A 13784-nucleotide genomic window follows, 5' to 3' on the forward strand; every position below is an offset into this window, starting at 1 on the left:
GGGAGACCCTGTCCCTGGGGAGCGGGGAGGGGCCTCCCCTGGGGCAATGCAGCAGCCGAGACTGTCCACTCACAGGAAGAGCCTGGGGGACAGGAAGTGGACAAGGGCTTGGACGTGGTGGGTGGGGGAGGGGACCAACGCCTCACGGGGGTTCCTGGAGTTGTCGGTGGTGACGGCTGCACCACCTGGTGAGTGCACTGACTGCCGCTCACGAGAGCCCTCCCCCGTCCACTGGTTCACTCCCCAGAGGCCCACAAATGCTGGGGCAGGGCCAGGCTGAAGCTGGGAACTCAGGCCAGGCCTTCCAAGCGAGTGCAGGGACCCAGTCCCTGGGCCGTCACCTGCTGCCTCTCGGGGTCTGCATCAGCAGGAAACTGGTCAGGAGTCGGGACTGGACTCGAACCCAGTACCGCAGTGAGAGAACTGGGCCCGGTGCCCTGTCTCCATGTACAGAGGACACTGTAGCGAAAACGTCGTTTCTCAAACAAGACAGCACCAGGAAAGACTGTGGCCTCTCTTCCTACACCGACAGCGCCAGGGAGACCGGCCACATCTGAAAGGCGGCGAAGCTTCTGGGTGGCGGCCGGAGGCCCGGGGCGGCAGTGATGAGCTGCGCCTTGCACCCCAGGAGGCTTGGCCAGAGCCGGGGAGGGAGGCGCCGAGCATTCCCCTCCCCAGGGCTCCTGCTGGGGGGCCCAGGACACAGATGAAAGCCACGGACAATTAGGGCTCGCGGGCACGGTCTGACTACATGCTCCTCAGTGGTAGCCTCAGAGACAGAAACAGATGCGAAGCCGGCTCTGGCTTCTAGAACACGAGGGCCTTTGAAATTACGCGACATTAAAGGGACGCTTCGGGTAAAAGGCCTCTCCCGCTCCGGCTGCTCATCTGACGCAGGATCAAACTGCATCGCCGCTGAACGCCCAGGTGCTGGCTCACCACTCAAGGCACGAGCAGCCCGGCTCGCCTGAGGACCCCGCGCTAACCTCCCCCGGTGGCACCCGACTCCCCAGCGGTCCCGTCTGATCACCCTCTGCTTCTGTCCGCCCCTCACTTGGTTTCTATCAGACCCCACCCCAACCCTCCTACACGCCGTGGGGCGGACCCTGCTCTGCACGGAGACCCTGGGTGGGACTGAGACTTGGACCACGGGACAGAAAGAGGCCACTTTCCAAACCTCGGCGGCTGTGAGGGGCACGCAGGACTCGGCACCGTCCGCCCTGGGAAGGAGGCTGCAGTCGCCTCCGGCAGGGGCACATGAGCTTGGTTAGCGCCTCCCCAGCTCTCTTCAAATCCTCACCCACGGAGCCGAGCGGAACTCCTCACCACACCTCGCCCGAGCCGCGGGCTCCCCTGGGAACGGTGCCCGGAACCAAGGCCGCACCCCCTCCGGCGGGAAGCCGAGCCGGAAACCGCACGTCCCTGGCTCGGATGTCGGGTGCACTCAGTAGCGAAGGCTCAGGCTGCGCTGACACAACGCAGAGTGGATGCGACAGGGGACGCTGAGGGAGGCACGGCGGCCGCCCGGGCCCTCAGGGACACCAGGGCTCGGCCCTGCCATCCCGCGGGCTGCCGGGAAGCTGGGCGAACGCGACCCCACGGCAGACACAAAGGCTCACTCCTGGGGCCAGCCCTTGGCGCTGGCATCCCACGCGGGCGTTTCAGATCCAGCTCCCTGCGAAGGCGCCAGGGGGACTGCAGCACACGGCCCCAGTGCCTGGGCCCTGCCACCCGTGGGGGAGGCCAGGAAGGAGCTCCAGGCTCCGACCCGACCCGACCCAGCCCAGCCCAGCCCCAGCCCAGCCCCAGCCCAGCCCCAGCCCAGCCCCAGCCCCAGCCCCAGCCCCAGCCCCAGCCCAGCCCCAGCCCAGCCCCAGCCACTGTGGCTACTTGAGAAGAACCAGTGCATGGAAGATCTCTCTCCTGCTCTGTAACTCTGCCTTTCAAATAACTTAATACATCTTTAAATAAATAAGTAAATAAAGGCCCGCCTCTGCAGCCAGTCGCTACCCGAGACGCGGCGGCGGGAGCTGCGGCTCTGGCTCCGGCCTCTGGCTGGGCTGCTCGGCGGAGCTCGCCCGCGGTGGGGGCGGGCGCAGGGGTCTTCCCCTCACTGGGGTGTTACTTAGCACACGTCGGTCACTGTCGGCAAATCAGACAGCAGGGAGCAGACTGGGTGTCAGCCGCACGCAATGTTCTACCACCCAAGGGAATCCCCACCCTCCCGAGGGGCCCACGCAGGGCGGGGGGGGGGGGATGGAGAAGCATCAGCGGCTCCCGCAGCTACAGGCACTTTCTTTCACAGTCCAGGACCCAGATCACAACAGCCTGGCCGTGCGGCCCCCGCCCGGGCACCACCCAGGGGCGGGCGGCCGCGCCCCAGCTCCGCCTCCTCGGAGGCCGCGTGCAGCTCCCTCAGGCGCAGCAACAGCTCCTCCAGGTTCTCCCCGGTCACGGCCGACAGCGCGATGACCTCCTGGCCCAGGTGGGCCCGCAGCTGGGGCAGCCTGGCTTTGGCCTCGGGGAGATCCACCTTGTTGGCGACGATGGCGTGCGGCCGCTGGGACAGGCCTTCCTTGTACCTGTCGAGCTCGCGCTGTAAGTCCTCCACCTGAGTCCACGGCTCCGGCAGGGAGAGGTCGACCAGGAACAAGAGGCAGCGGCAGCGCTCGATGTGTCTCAGGAAGGCAAGCCCCAGGCCCCTGTTGCGGTGGGCGCCCCTCACGATGCCGGGGATGTCGGCCACTGCAGGGGAGAGCATGCGGGTCACGGCCACTGCAGGCCACTGCTGCCCTCCGTACGGAACAGCACTGGGCTGATCCTGGAGGGAGACTGGAGCCCACCTGCGGCCAGACCGGCTGCACGCGGCCTCGCCTTGGCAGGAGGCCTGCAGAGCCGAGGCTGTGCGTCACGGGCAGACGGGGTGCTGCCTGCGTGACAGGCACGGGGCCAATCAACCCGACAGCGAGTATTCAACACGCTCCTCTGGCTTCCAAAACGATTCCAGAGAGGGGAACCCGCTTCCTGTGTTCTATTAATAAGGAGATTACCGACCGAAACGGCCACGCAGCACTTCGCAAACACCCAGTGCGTGCAAACAACCCTGCCGCGGGCTGGCCATGTTCAACGGGTCCACTGTCTTCTAGAAAAAAGTCGTCTTTTCTCAGAACGGTACCGGGGAAGCTTTCTAATCACATGCTGTCTACACGACTGACGCCACGCCCCCAGATGACAGGGAGGACAAGGCACGGGGACGGCCACGCCCGGGCTGGGGATTTAAAGCCCGGCTCCTCAGCCGGAACCGGCGGACGCCGGGTGGGACTCTGACCCGGAGAAGGGGCACTCACATCGCTGCAGGCAGGAAAACTGCTGCATTTGAAACACGAGCTAAGTCTCGGGCCCCTCGCGATCTCGCTGCACCCTGGACGGGGTCAGAGCGCTACCTGCTATCTGGAGGTGGCCCTCGTAGTGGACGATGCCGACGTGGGGGTTCAGGGTCGTGAACGGGTAGGAGGCCACGGCGGGTCTGGCGTTCGAGATGGCGCGGAGGAGCGAGGACTTTCCAGCATTGGGGAACCCAACCTGGAAGACAGCGAGGACGGCTCGGGCTCAGCGGAGGGGACCTCAGGCCGCGGGGTCTGCAACGGCCCGGCCCTGAAGACAGCGTGTGCGCGGGCCAAGCTGAGGGGACACTAACTGGACAGAGGCGCGACTTCCGGCCTGCAGGCCGCCTAGCCCAGTGTGTGCGTGCTGCCGGCCACTCACCAGCCCGGCGTGGGCCATGGTCTGGAGCTCCAGGTGGAGGACTCGCTGCTGACCCGGCTGTCCGGGCGTGCAGGTCACCGGGGCGCGGTTGTCGTTGGCCAGGAAGAAACGGTTGCCTTTGCCTCCGGCCCCGCCGAGCGCAGCGACGTACTCATCGCCCGGACGACACAGGTCCGCCACAACTTGACCGCCCTCCTTCACCAAGGTGCCCACGGGGACCTGAAAGCAGCGGTTTCGGGGCTCAGTCCTAGGGCAGCAGGTGAACACCGTCTCGGCCAATCGAGCCCGAAGGGAAGGGAAGCAGGGAGCAGCCCCGGTGCGGCCACCCAGGCGCAGGGGCAGGCCCAGGCACCGTCCGCCCTCACGGCCAGAGTCAGGAAAAGGTCTCGGCCCTCGTGGGACACACACCCCTCCAACCGCACAAAAGGCTTTTCCAAGTTGTGTTCCTGAAACACAGGGCAAACGGAAGCCTCTGGAAAACCAGTGCATCTGGGGTAAACCCTCCGCCCACGGAGACACTCTGTGGGGCCTCTCGGGCAGAGGCCGCAGGAGGCCCGTGCTTTGTGGCTCTCCTCACGGGCCACCGTGTCACGGCCTGTGACGCTGTCGGACCCGCGTGGCAGCAGCACGTGTACAGGAGCCCCTTCAGGGTCTGCCTCACAGGGGACAGAACTGCTCCCCACCTGTCCGCCTGCCCCCCCCCACGCTCGAAGTCACAGGGGCCCCTCTGCGTCAGCCCCCGGGCCCCGGGAGCTGGACGGCCCGCATGAGGGACAGTGCGGCTGGAGCAGCCGTGGCTCACCCGGACATAGAGGACGGCGCCACCTCGCCCAGAGCAGTTTTTGCTGCCGCCGTCTTCCCCGTGGAAGCCCTGGTACTGCGACAGCACCGACGACAGGGACTTGACCTGCTGGTCGACTAAGATCAGAGCAAGTTACGAACGGTAAGTTACGAACGTGTGCGGGAACACGGGCTGAGGCAGGATCTGTAAGGCCACTCCTCATCCTCCTGTAACATCCTGCCACTGGAGGGTCTGCAGCCGCAGCCCAGCATCAGAAGGCGACACTGAGCCTGGCCCCGCGTGCGCCCCGCTCCGACCTCCCCCGGCTGCACGGGACAGGGAGGCCCCGCCCTCAGCACCCACCGCTGTCCCGACGTTCAGGGGCACGAACTACAGCTACCCACGCACCTGCATGGGGCAAGCAGTGGGAGGGCCCTCCCCAGGACCCCCCCCGAGCTCCCGGGCACATGCCTCTCAAGATGACGTGGCCGCCGCTGCCTCCGTCCCCGCCGTCGGGGCCTCCGAACTCCTTGCGGGGCTCGCTGTGGAAGCAGCTCGCTCCGGAGCCTCCATTTCCTCCACGGACGAGCACTCGCCGGTGGTCCACAAAGTGCCTTCTCTGCAAGAGCACACGCACCCCCCGTCAGCAACGCTCCGGAACCTTCCCGGGAGGCCCAGCGGACGTGGAAACGCACCTGTTCTACCTGTGACAGGCTAACAAAGCTGGACAGTGCTGATACCAATGCTGCTGCTCTCCTAAAATCCAAGGCAGAAACCAGCTCCCACAAGTGAACCAGCATTCGTAGGGCAACGCAAACCAACGCACACAAGAACGCCTTCCAAGGAGCTGGGGCGGGCTTCTGGCTTGGCTGTCACGATGCCCAAGCCCATATCACGGTGCTGGGGGTCGAGTCCCTGCTCCGTCCCCCATTCTAGCTCCTGCTAACGTAGACCTTGGGAGGCAGCAGCCGGGTGGCGGCCGCCCATGTAGGAGATCTGGACTGAGCTCCTGGCTGCTGATTTGAGCCTGTGTCGGCCCCAGCCATTGTGGGCGTCTGGGGAGTGAACAGTGCATGAGAACTCTGTCTCTCAGATAAATGAAAAATAAGGAAATAAAGAAAAGTTCTTAAAAGATAAAATATTCTCCAAATATAAGATATTTTTCTAGCTTTTAAAAACACAAGCACAGGGGCCAGTGCTGTGGCGTAGCGGGTAAAGCCACCGCCTGCAATGCCGGCATCCTATATGGGCACTGGTTCGAGTCCTGGCTGCTCCACTTCCGATCCAACTCTGCTGTGGCCTAGGGAAGCCACACCCACGTGGGAGACCCGGAAGAAGCTCCTGGCTCCTGGCTTCGGATCGGCACAGCTCCAACTGCTGTGGCCACTTGGGGAGTGAACCAGTGGATGGAAGATCCCTCTCTCTGTAACTGTCTTTCAGATGAATAAAATAAATCTAAACACACACACACGTTACTAAAGGAACAGGTCTTCACTGGAGGGAAGTTCTAGGGGAGGGAGGTGCCATCTCTCTGGGACACTGGCAGGCTTGCTCGGCAGGGGCTCCTGTGTCCTGACTGAGCAGGGACTGTCTGAGCTTGTCACCTGACAGCAGCAGCCCCTCAGCCCCTAAGGGAGGTGCAGTGTAGCTAAGCAGCATGGACAAGGTTAGAATTAGTACCTACGAGCTCATCCTCACAGGAAGCTCAGCTGCCCAGGCCCCAGGCGCCCAGGGGTGCCATAGAAGCCACACGCTGCAGCCCCACAGTACCCGGGCCATCCACGGTCCCCGGGCCATCCACGGTCCTGGGCCATCCACGGTACCTGGGCCATCCACGGTACCTGGGCCATCCACAGTACCCGGGCCATCCACAGTACCCGGGCCATCCATGGTCCCGGGCAGGCCCAGGTCACCGGCATTTCTATTCAGTACTCTATGACGGTTTTTGTTTTTTTTTTTTAAAGAAAATACACAACATTTAAGATTCTCTGGCACCACCACATGGAAAAACTATGAATTACTACTTTAAAACCTCAGTGTGTGGCCTCGCTACAAGGAAGATCCAACTCAGACTCAGGGGTGCGACTCCGGGGGAGAGAAGGTTGAGCAGGGGCCAGCCGCCTGGGCGCCCGGCCTGACCGCCCGGCCGCGTCTCCCCTGCTGCCCCGCCCGCAGCAGCAGGTGCAGGCACGCACACAGCCGTGCTCTGGAATGTACTCCGATCTCTGTGTTGTAAAGGGATTGGTGAGCAGAACAAGAAAAACCAGAAAGGCTTCAAGAGCTGTGAAGCCTCAGGTAAGAAATGCGTGTGCCCACCAGCGAGCACCGGCACTCGGCAGCCCAAGGGGGAGCCTGTCCAGACCCACGGTGCCCCGGTGCCCCGAGCGCACTGCTCAGCCCTAGGCCTCCGGGCGTCCCCTCGTCGCCCACACACTGCACGTGGCCCTCCGGCCGCCTCATCAGGACACGCACGCAGACGCCCTGCCCTTCCAGGAGGGCACACGCAGCTGCTCCGGCCCAGGCCTCACCAACTTCTTCTCAGAGAGCGGCTTCCTTCTGGGGGGCTGCTGGTGCTCGCTGCAGGCCGCAGAGCCGAGGGAGAGGGGCCTGGGAGGCGCCTGCTGAGGGAGGCGCGGTCGGGACTGGCGGCCAGGCTGTGTGGACGGAGCGCAGCGCACCAGGCCTTCCAACGCGGTCCGAGATCTCGCTGAGAAAAGCCTCAGAGGCACCATGGCCCTGCAAGTCAAGACAAGACAAGACAAGACAAGACACGGGTCGGAGCCTGAGCTGCGGTGAAGCCGCGGGAGCTGCACGGAGGCACGTGTCACACAGAGCAGCGGGCTGGACTGCTTTCCCTAAGACTTTGTTTATTTGGGAGGCAGACTGGGGGGGAGTCTTCCATCCGCTGGGTCACTCCCCAGATGGCTGCAAGGGCTGGAGCAGGGCTGATCCAAAGCCAGGAGCTTCTTCCAGGTCTCCCACATGGGTACAGGGCCCAAGTACCTGGGCCACCTTCCACTGCTCTCCCAGGCCACAGCAGAGAGCTGGATCGGAAGTGGAGCAGCCAGGACTCCAACCTGCACCCATATGGGATGCCGGCACTGCAGGCGGAGGCTTAGCCTGCCACGCCACAGCACTGGCCCCATGAATGACTTTCTCCACGCAAAGCATGTGGTGTCCTCGCAGCCTGCCTGCTCCCTGGGGCAGGATCTGTGTACAAGAATTCAGCCACGAAACGTCTTGAAACATGGACACACCCACACGAAACATCAGGATCTGCTCAGGAAATCGGAACCTTCGGTCCAAACGGAACACCCCTCCCTCCCACACTACCCTGTGTGCTGCCTGTGCTACAGCCACGACCGGCACACCTGGAGCACACACACCACACCAGCACCCGTGCCGGGGGGCGAGGACGTGCCCGGCCGTCAGGTGGGGACAGAGTGAGGATTCTCTCCCGGTCTCTGCCCGACTCTGACACCTGCGTGACTTCCTGAGCGATGAGCCCGGTCAGCAGTGTCGGACACGGAGCCATCAATCCGCCAGCGTTTCCTGAGGGACGGAGGGGACAGAGGCTCTGCTCTTCCCCCGGGGCGACTCTGAGCAGCCCCCGGAGGGCCTCCGGCCGAGTTACAAGTGCGGGACTTTCACCCCCACCAGGCAGGCAGAGCGCAGGACACCACGTGCAGAACTGACCACCTCCAGGCGGGGAAGGCTCCCACAAACCCCCGACTCTGGGACTTGAGCGGTGGGCAGGTGCTCCAGCACGCGCATGAGGCCTGGCGCCCCTCCTCTGTACCCTCTGCCAGCAGCTGTGGGACAGCGTCTCCCTGCATGCCGACGCTGCTACGGCACTGTCAGGCCTGACGGCTGCGGCAGCGTGGGGGCCGCCACGTACAGCTGGCCTCTGCGGGGGCAGGTGTGGCTCCCGTGTGTCAGCATGAGCTGAGCTGCAGGACCCCGGCATCTCCAGTAACTGCAGCCGTGACACAGCGTGGGGTCAGCAGCTCTGGGCGCCACAGGTCACAGTGAGGCGTCCTTTCCACCCGACTCGCGGTCACGGGGCCTCGCAGGTGCTGAGGGTCGAGAGGACAGCAGGGCCCCCGCCCTCCAGGAGGGGGGCCGCATTCCCATCATGCACTCCGAGACGCCCCGCCCTGCGTGCCCTCACAGGACACTCCGAGGCTCCCCACTGTGAAGTCTGAAACAGCTGTGCAGAGCGGACACGGATGCATGGATGCCGTTTACAAGCCCAACCCAGGGAGGACAGGTGCCGGCCCTCGGCAAGCGCCCGTGGGTGCCCACCGCACGCCCTCGCTGCTCCGGGAGGGGGAACGCTGTGGTGGCCACCCCTGCAGCAAGGCGCTCAGCAGCTGGCTGACTCGGACGCCACTGCAGCCTCAGAGCAGGTTCACCTCGAAAGGAACTGGGCCACACCTCTTCCCCACACGTGTTCTCCACAGGAGGGCACGCCCCACACACCCAGGGGTACTGAGGAACCAGCCCACGGGGGCCAGCACTGGGGTGCAACGGGTAAGCCGCTGCCTGAGACTGGCATCTGATATGGGCACTGGTTCAAGTCCCGGCTGCTCCACTTCGGTCCAGCTCTCTGCTATGGCCTGGGACAGCAGGGGAGCACGGCCCGAGTGCTTGGGCCCTGCACCCACGGGAGACCTGGAAGAAGCTCTGGGCTCCTGTCAGGCCAAGCCCTAGCCATTGTGGCCATTTGGGGAGTGAACCAGTGGATGGAAGACCTCTCTTCCTAACTCTTTCAAAGACATAAAAATATCTAAAAAAAATTCCCCAAATCCCAGCCCACGCAGAGAGCCATGCCCGTGGGCTCCTGACGCACAAGGACTGATCACACAAGGGAAGGGGTGGAGGGGGCTGAGGGGACCCTCGGGGGGCGAGGTTTCCACACTTCTGAACACACAGATCAACCCCGGGAGACGACGGGAGGTCAGGTACAGAGACTGCAATCCCCAGAGCGACTGCTACAGCCAACAGAGAAGTTCAACGCAGAGGTAAAAACTATTCGGATGAACAAGCCAGGAGGAAGAGTACAACACAGAACAGAACCCGAGGGAGCGCGGGGAAGCAACGGGGGCACCGGACACCAGGGCTCGACTATCCGAGGGACTCCACTGTGATGCTTTTAAAATTCCAATGGGTCTCTCTCTCTCTGCCTTTCAAATAAATACCTTTTTTTTTTTAAAGGGGGGTTTGGTGTTGTGCAGCAGGCTAAACTACCGTCTGTAACGCCAGTATCCCTATGAGAGCTGCTTCAAGTCCTAGCTGCTCTGTTTCTGATCCAGCTCCCTGCTAATGCACCTGGGAAAGCAGTGGAGGATGGGCCACGTGCTTGGGGCCTGCACCCACGTGGGAGACCTGGATGGAGCTGCAGGCTCCTGGCTGCAGCCTGGCCCCGCCCCGGCCGTCGCACTCATCTGGGGAGTGACCCAGTGGATGAAGAAATCTCCCTCCATTCCTTCCCCTCCTCTTTCAAATCAATCAATCAATCAATCAATCTTCAGGGACCGCGCTGTGGTGCAGCAGGTGAAGCTGCAGCCTGCAGTGCCGGCATCCCATATGGACGCTGGTTTGAGTCCCAGCTGCTCCACTTCCGATCAGCTCTCTGCTGTGGCCTGGGAAAGCAGTAGAAGATGGCCCAGGTCCTTGGGCCCCTGCACCCACGTGGGAGACCTGGAAGAAGCTCCCGGCTCCTGGCTTTGGATGGGCACAGCTCCAGCGGTTGAGGCCAATTGGGGAGTGAACCAGCGGATGGAAGACCTCTCTCTCTCTCTGCCTCTTCTTCTCTCTGTGTGTAACTCTTTCTTTCTTTCTTTCTTTCTTTTTTTTGACAGGCAGAGTGGACAGTGAGAGAGAGAGACAGAAAGATCTTCCTTTGCCGTTGGTTCACCCTCCAATGGCCGCCGTGGCCAGCGTGCTGCGGCCGGTGCACCGCACTGATCTGAAGCCAGGAGCCAGGTGCTTCTCCTGGTCTCCCATGGGGTGCAGGGCCCAAGCACTTGGGCCATCCTCCACTGTACTCCCGGGCCACAGCAGAGAGCTGGCCTGGAAGAGGGGCAACCGGGACAGAATCTGGCGCCCCGACCGGGACTAGAACCTGGTGTGCCGGTGCTGCAAGGCGGAGGATTATTCTAGTAAGCCGCAGTGCCGGCCAACTCTTTCAAATAAATAAAGAAATCTTTAAAAAAAAAAAAAAAAAACCAAAAACCTGAGAATTCAGGGAAGAAGCAAACACAACTGACCACACAGGCAGGGGCGGGTGTCTGGCCTAGAACTGAGCTGTCCACATCCGACTCTGGGGGCCTGGGCTGATCCCTGCTCTGGCTCCAGCTTCCTGCCACCCATGTGACCCCGGGACCGAGTTTCCAGCTGACCTGGGCTTTGGCTCAGTCTGTTGTGGGCATCTGTGGGCTCCCTCCCTGGCTCTGTGCCTCCACAATAAATGCATGCATTAATCAATCAAAATAACAGGAAGAAACAAAACAGTAAAAACAAAACCTGAACGAGACAGCCAACACTGACCTTTCTAGAACAGTACAGCCGACAGCCACAGAATGCACAGTGACCCTGAGCCCCCAGGACGTCTGGGAGCCATCAGACTACAACCTCGAGCCGCACAGAACCAGGTCCAAGTCGCCCGCTACCTCTCGGAGACCTCAGGTATCAGAATCGGGAAGCCTTCTTACACACAATCTACTCGTCAAGTCCAGGGGCCGTGTGGCGCAGCAGGGGAAGCTGCCGCCTGCACCCGTTACAGCCCCGGCTGCTCCACCCTGCAAACGGCCCAAGTGCTTGGGCGCCGGCCACCCGTGTGGGAGACCTGGGTGGAGGCTTGGTGCTGGGCCAACACCAGCCGCTGTGGCCATTTGAGGAGCGAACCAGTGGGTGGACATCTAACTCTGCCTTTCAAATAAATAAATCTTTTGTAAAATAGGAGCAAATGGAAAATATTTTTTGAACTGAGTAACCAAAACACAAAATACAGAATCGATGGAATTCACCTACAATAGTGCTTGGAGAGATGGCAACAGTCTGAAAAGCTTGTGTTCCTCAAGGCACCTGAGCCAACGCCTCAAGGGGCAGTGCTGGCTAGCAGGCGAAGCGGCTGCATCCCTGTGGGCGCCGTTTGGGGAGTGACCAGAGGATGCTAACCCGCATGTCCCACGGGAATGTCTAACCCCACCCCCACCCACATGTCCCAGGGGTCTAACTCCCCTGCAGGGCTCATTCTGCATGTCCCAGGTGTCTAACCCCCACCCCCAGGACCCAGGGTGTGTCTCTAATACTTCCCCCGCAGGTCCCAGGGGTGTCTAACCCCGCAGGTCCCCGGGGTATGTCTCTAACACTTCCCCGCAGTTCCCCGGGGTGGCTGTCTAACCCTCCCCCGCAGGGCTCACCCCGCACGTCCCAGGGTGTCTCTAACACTTCCCCCGCAGGTCCCCGGGGTGTGTCTCTAACCCTCTCCCGCAGGTCCCAGGGGTGTGTCTCTAACCCTCCCCTGCAGGGCTCACCCCACATGTCCCCGGGGTGTGTCTCTAACACTTCCCCTGCATGTCCCCGGGGTGTCTGTCTAACCCCGCAGGTCCCCGGGGTGTGTCTCTAACCCTCTCCCGCAGGGCTCACCCCGCACGTCCCAGGGTGTCTCTAACACTTCCCCTGCATGTCCCCGGGGTGTCTGTCTAACCCCGCATGTCCCCGGGTGTGTCTCTAACCCTCTCCCGCAGGTCCCTGGGGTGTCTAACCCCGCAGGTCCCCGGGGTGTCTGTCTAACCCCGCAGGTCCCCGGGGTGTGTCTCTAACCCTCTCCCGCAGGTCCCAGGGGTGTCTAACCCCGCAGGTCCCCGGGGTGTCTAACCCCGCAGGTCCCTGGGGTGTGTCTCTAACACTTCCCCCGCAGGTCCCAGGGGTGTCTAACCCCGCAGGTCCCCAGGGTGTGTCTCTAACCCTCTCCCGCAGGGCTCACCCCGCATGTCCCAGGGTGTCTCTAACACTTCCCCCGCATGTCCCCGGGGTGTGTCTCTAACCCTCTCCCGCAGGTCCCACCCCGCATGTCCCAGGGTGTCTCTAACACTTCCCCCGCATGTCCCCGGGGTGTGTCTCTAACCCTCTCCCGCAGGTCCCAGGGGTGTCTAACCCCGCATGTCCCCGGGGTGTCTAACTCCGCAGGTCCCCGAGGTGTCTGTCTAACCCCGTATGTCCCCGGGGTGTCTCTCTAACACTTCCCCCGCATGTCCCCGGGGTGTCTCTCTAACACTTCCCCCGCAGGTCCCCGGGGTGTGTCTCTAACCCTCTCCCGCAGGTCCCAGGAGTGTCTGTCTAACCCTCTCCCGCAGGTCCCCGGGGTGTCTGTCTAACCCCGCATGTCCCCGGGGTGTCTCTCTAACACTTCCCCCGCATGTCCCCGGGGTGTCTCTCTAACACTTCCCCCGCAGGTCCCCGGGGTGTGTCTCTAACCCTCTCCCGCAGGTCCCAGGGGTGTCTGTCTAACCCTCTCCCGCAGGTCCCCGGGGTGTCTAACCCCGCAGGTCCCAGGGGTGTCTAACCCCGCATGTCCCCGGGGTGTGTCTCTAACCCTCTCCCGCAGGGCTCACCCCGCACGTCCCAGGGTGTCTCTAACACTTCCCCCACAGGTCCCCGGGGTGTCTAACCCCGCAGGTCCCCGGGGTGTCTAACCCCGCAGGTCCCCGGGGTGTGTCTCTAACCCTCCCCCGCAGGGCTCACCCCGCACGTCCCAGGGTCTCTAACCCCGCCCGCCCCAGAGGATCTCCTCTTGGTTTCTCCAGAAATCCACCCTCTGCTCCCGCGTGTGGCGCGTGCGCCGTGCCCCGCAATGCGACCCGCCCTGCGGCGGAGCCTGGGTCCAGGGCCGGCAGGGGTGGAGACGGAGCCACGGCGGGCAGCGGCGGACCACGCCGCGAGCCCCGCGCCACACTGGAACCCGGTGGCCAGCACTGCTCCACCGCGCGCCGCCCCTCACTCACCGGCGCGGTAGAACGTCCTTCCGGCGCACCGGAAGCGGCCGACTACTTCCGGGGCACCGGAGACCGCCGATTACTTCCGGGGCCGCCGGCCCGGCCTGCGGAGCGCGTGCCGGCGCGCATGTGCGGAAGGCGGGGCCGGGGTGTCCTGGGGGGTGGGCTGGCCGCCCCAGCCGCGGGCCCAGCGGTGCGTGCGTGCAGAACCCGCGGCGCCGCGAACGGCATCAAGA

The 13784-nt window shown here is 63.3% G+C and overlaps 1 protein-coding gene across 6 annotated transcripts; it reads right to left on the reverse strand.

Moving 5' to 3' along the window:
- Positions 1–1915: 1915 nt before the first annotated feature.
- Positions 1916–13680, reverse strand: MTG2 (mitochondrial ribosome associated GTPase 2). 6 transcript variants are annotated; one of them, XM_008253518.4, is made up of 7 exons: positions 13558–13680; positions 7075–7282; positions 5018–5165; positions 4568–4683; positions 3766–3984; positions 3444–3582; positions 1916–2745 (listed from the first exon to the last, which is right to left on the reverse strand). In XM_008253518.4, exons 2-7 carry the CDS (start codon positions 7276–7278, stop codon positions 2300–2302), a joined length of 1272 nt encoding a protein of 423 aa, XP_008251740.3. In that variant the 5' UTR covers positions 7279–7282; positions 13558–13680; the 3' UTR covers positions 1916–2299. The 6 variants fall into 6 exon arrangements, with proteins under 6 accessions (XP_008251740.3, XP_008251743.3, XP_069907739.1 ...); XM_008253521.4 differs by lacking the exon at positions 13558–13680 and adding an exon at positions 13298–13546; XM_070051638.1 differs by lacking the exon at positions 13558–13680 and adding an exon at positions 11974–11993.
- Positions 13681–13784: the final 104 nt, after the last annotated feature.

This window comes from Oryctolagus cuniculus, chromosome 11 (genome assembly GCF_964237555.1).
Source record: "Oryctolagus cuniculus chromosome 11, mOryCun1.1, whole genome shotgun sequence".
Lineage (NCBI taxonomy): Eukaryota > Metazoa > Chordata > Mammalia > Lagomorpha > Leporidae > Oryctolagus > Oryctolagus cuniculus.

Bases quoted from the DNA above. Each gene is read 5' to 3' on its own strand.
- MTG2 (XM_008253518.4), bottom strand. From the start codon at position 7,278: ATGGTGCCTCTGAGGCTTTTCTCAGCGAGATCTCGGACCGCGTTGGAA. The intron at 5,166-7,074 runs GTGAGGCCTGGG...GTGCTCTTGCAG, and splicing joins CGCTCTCTGAGAAGAAGTTG to AGAAGGCACTTTGTGGACCA. The intron at 2,746-3,443 runs GTAGCGCTCTGA...TCTCCCCTGCAG, and splicing joins GGGCCACCTCCAGATAGCAG to TGGCCGACATCCCCGGCATC.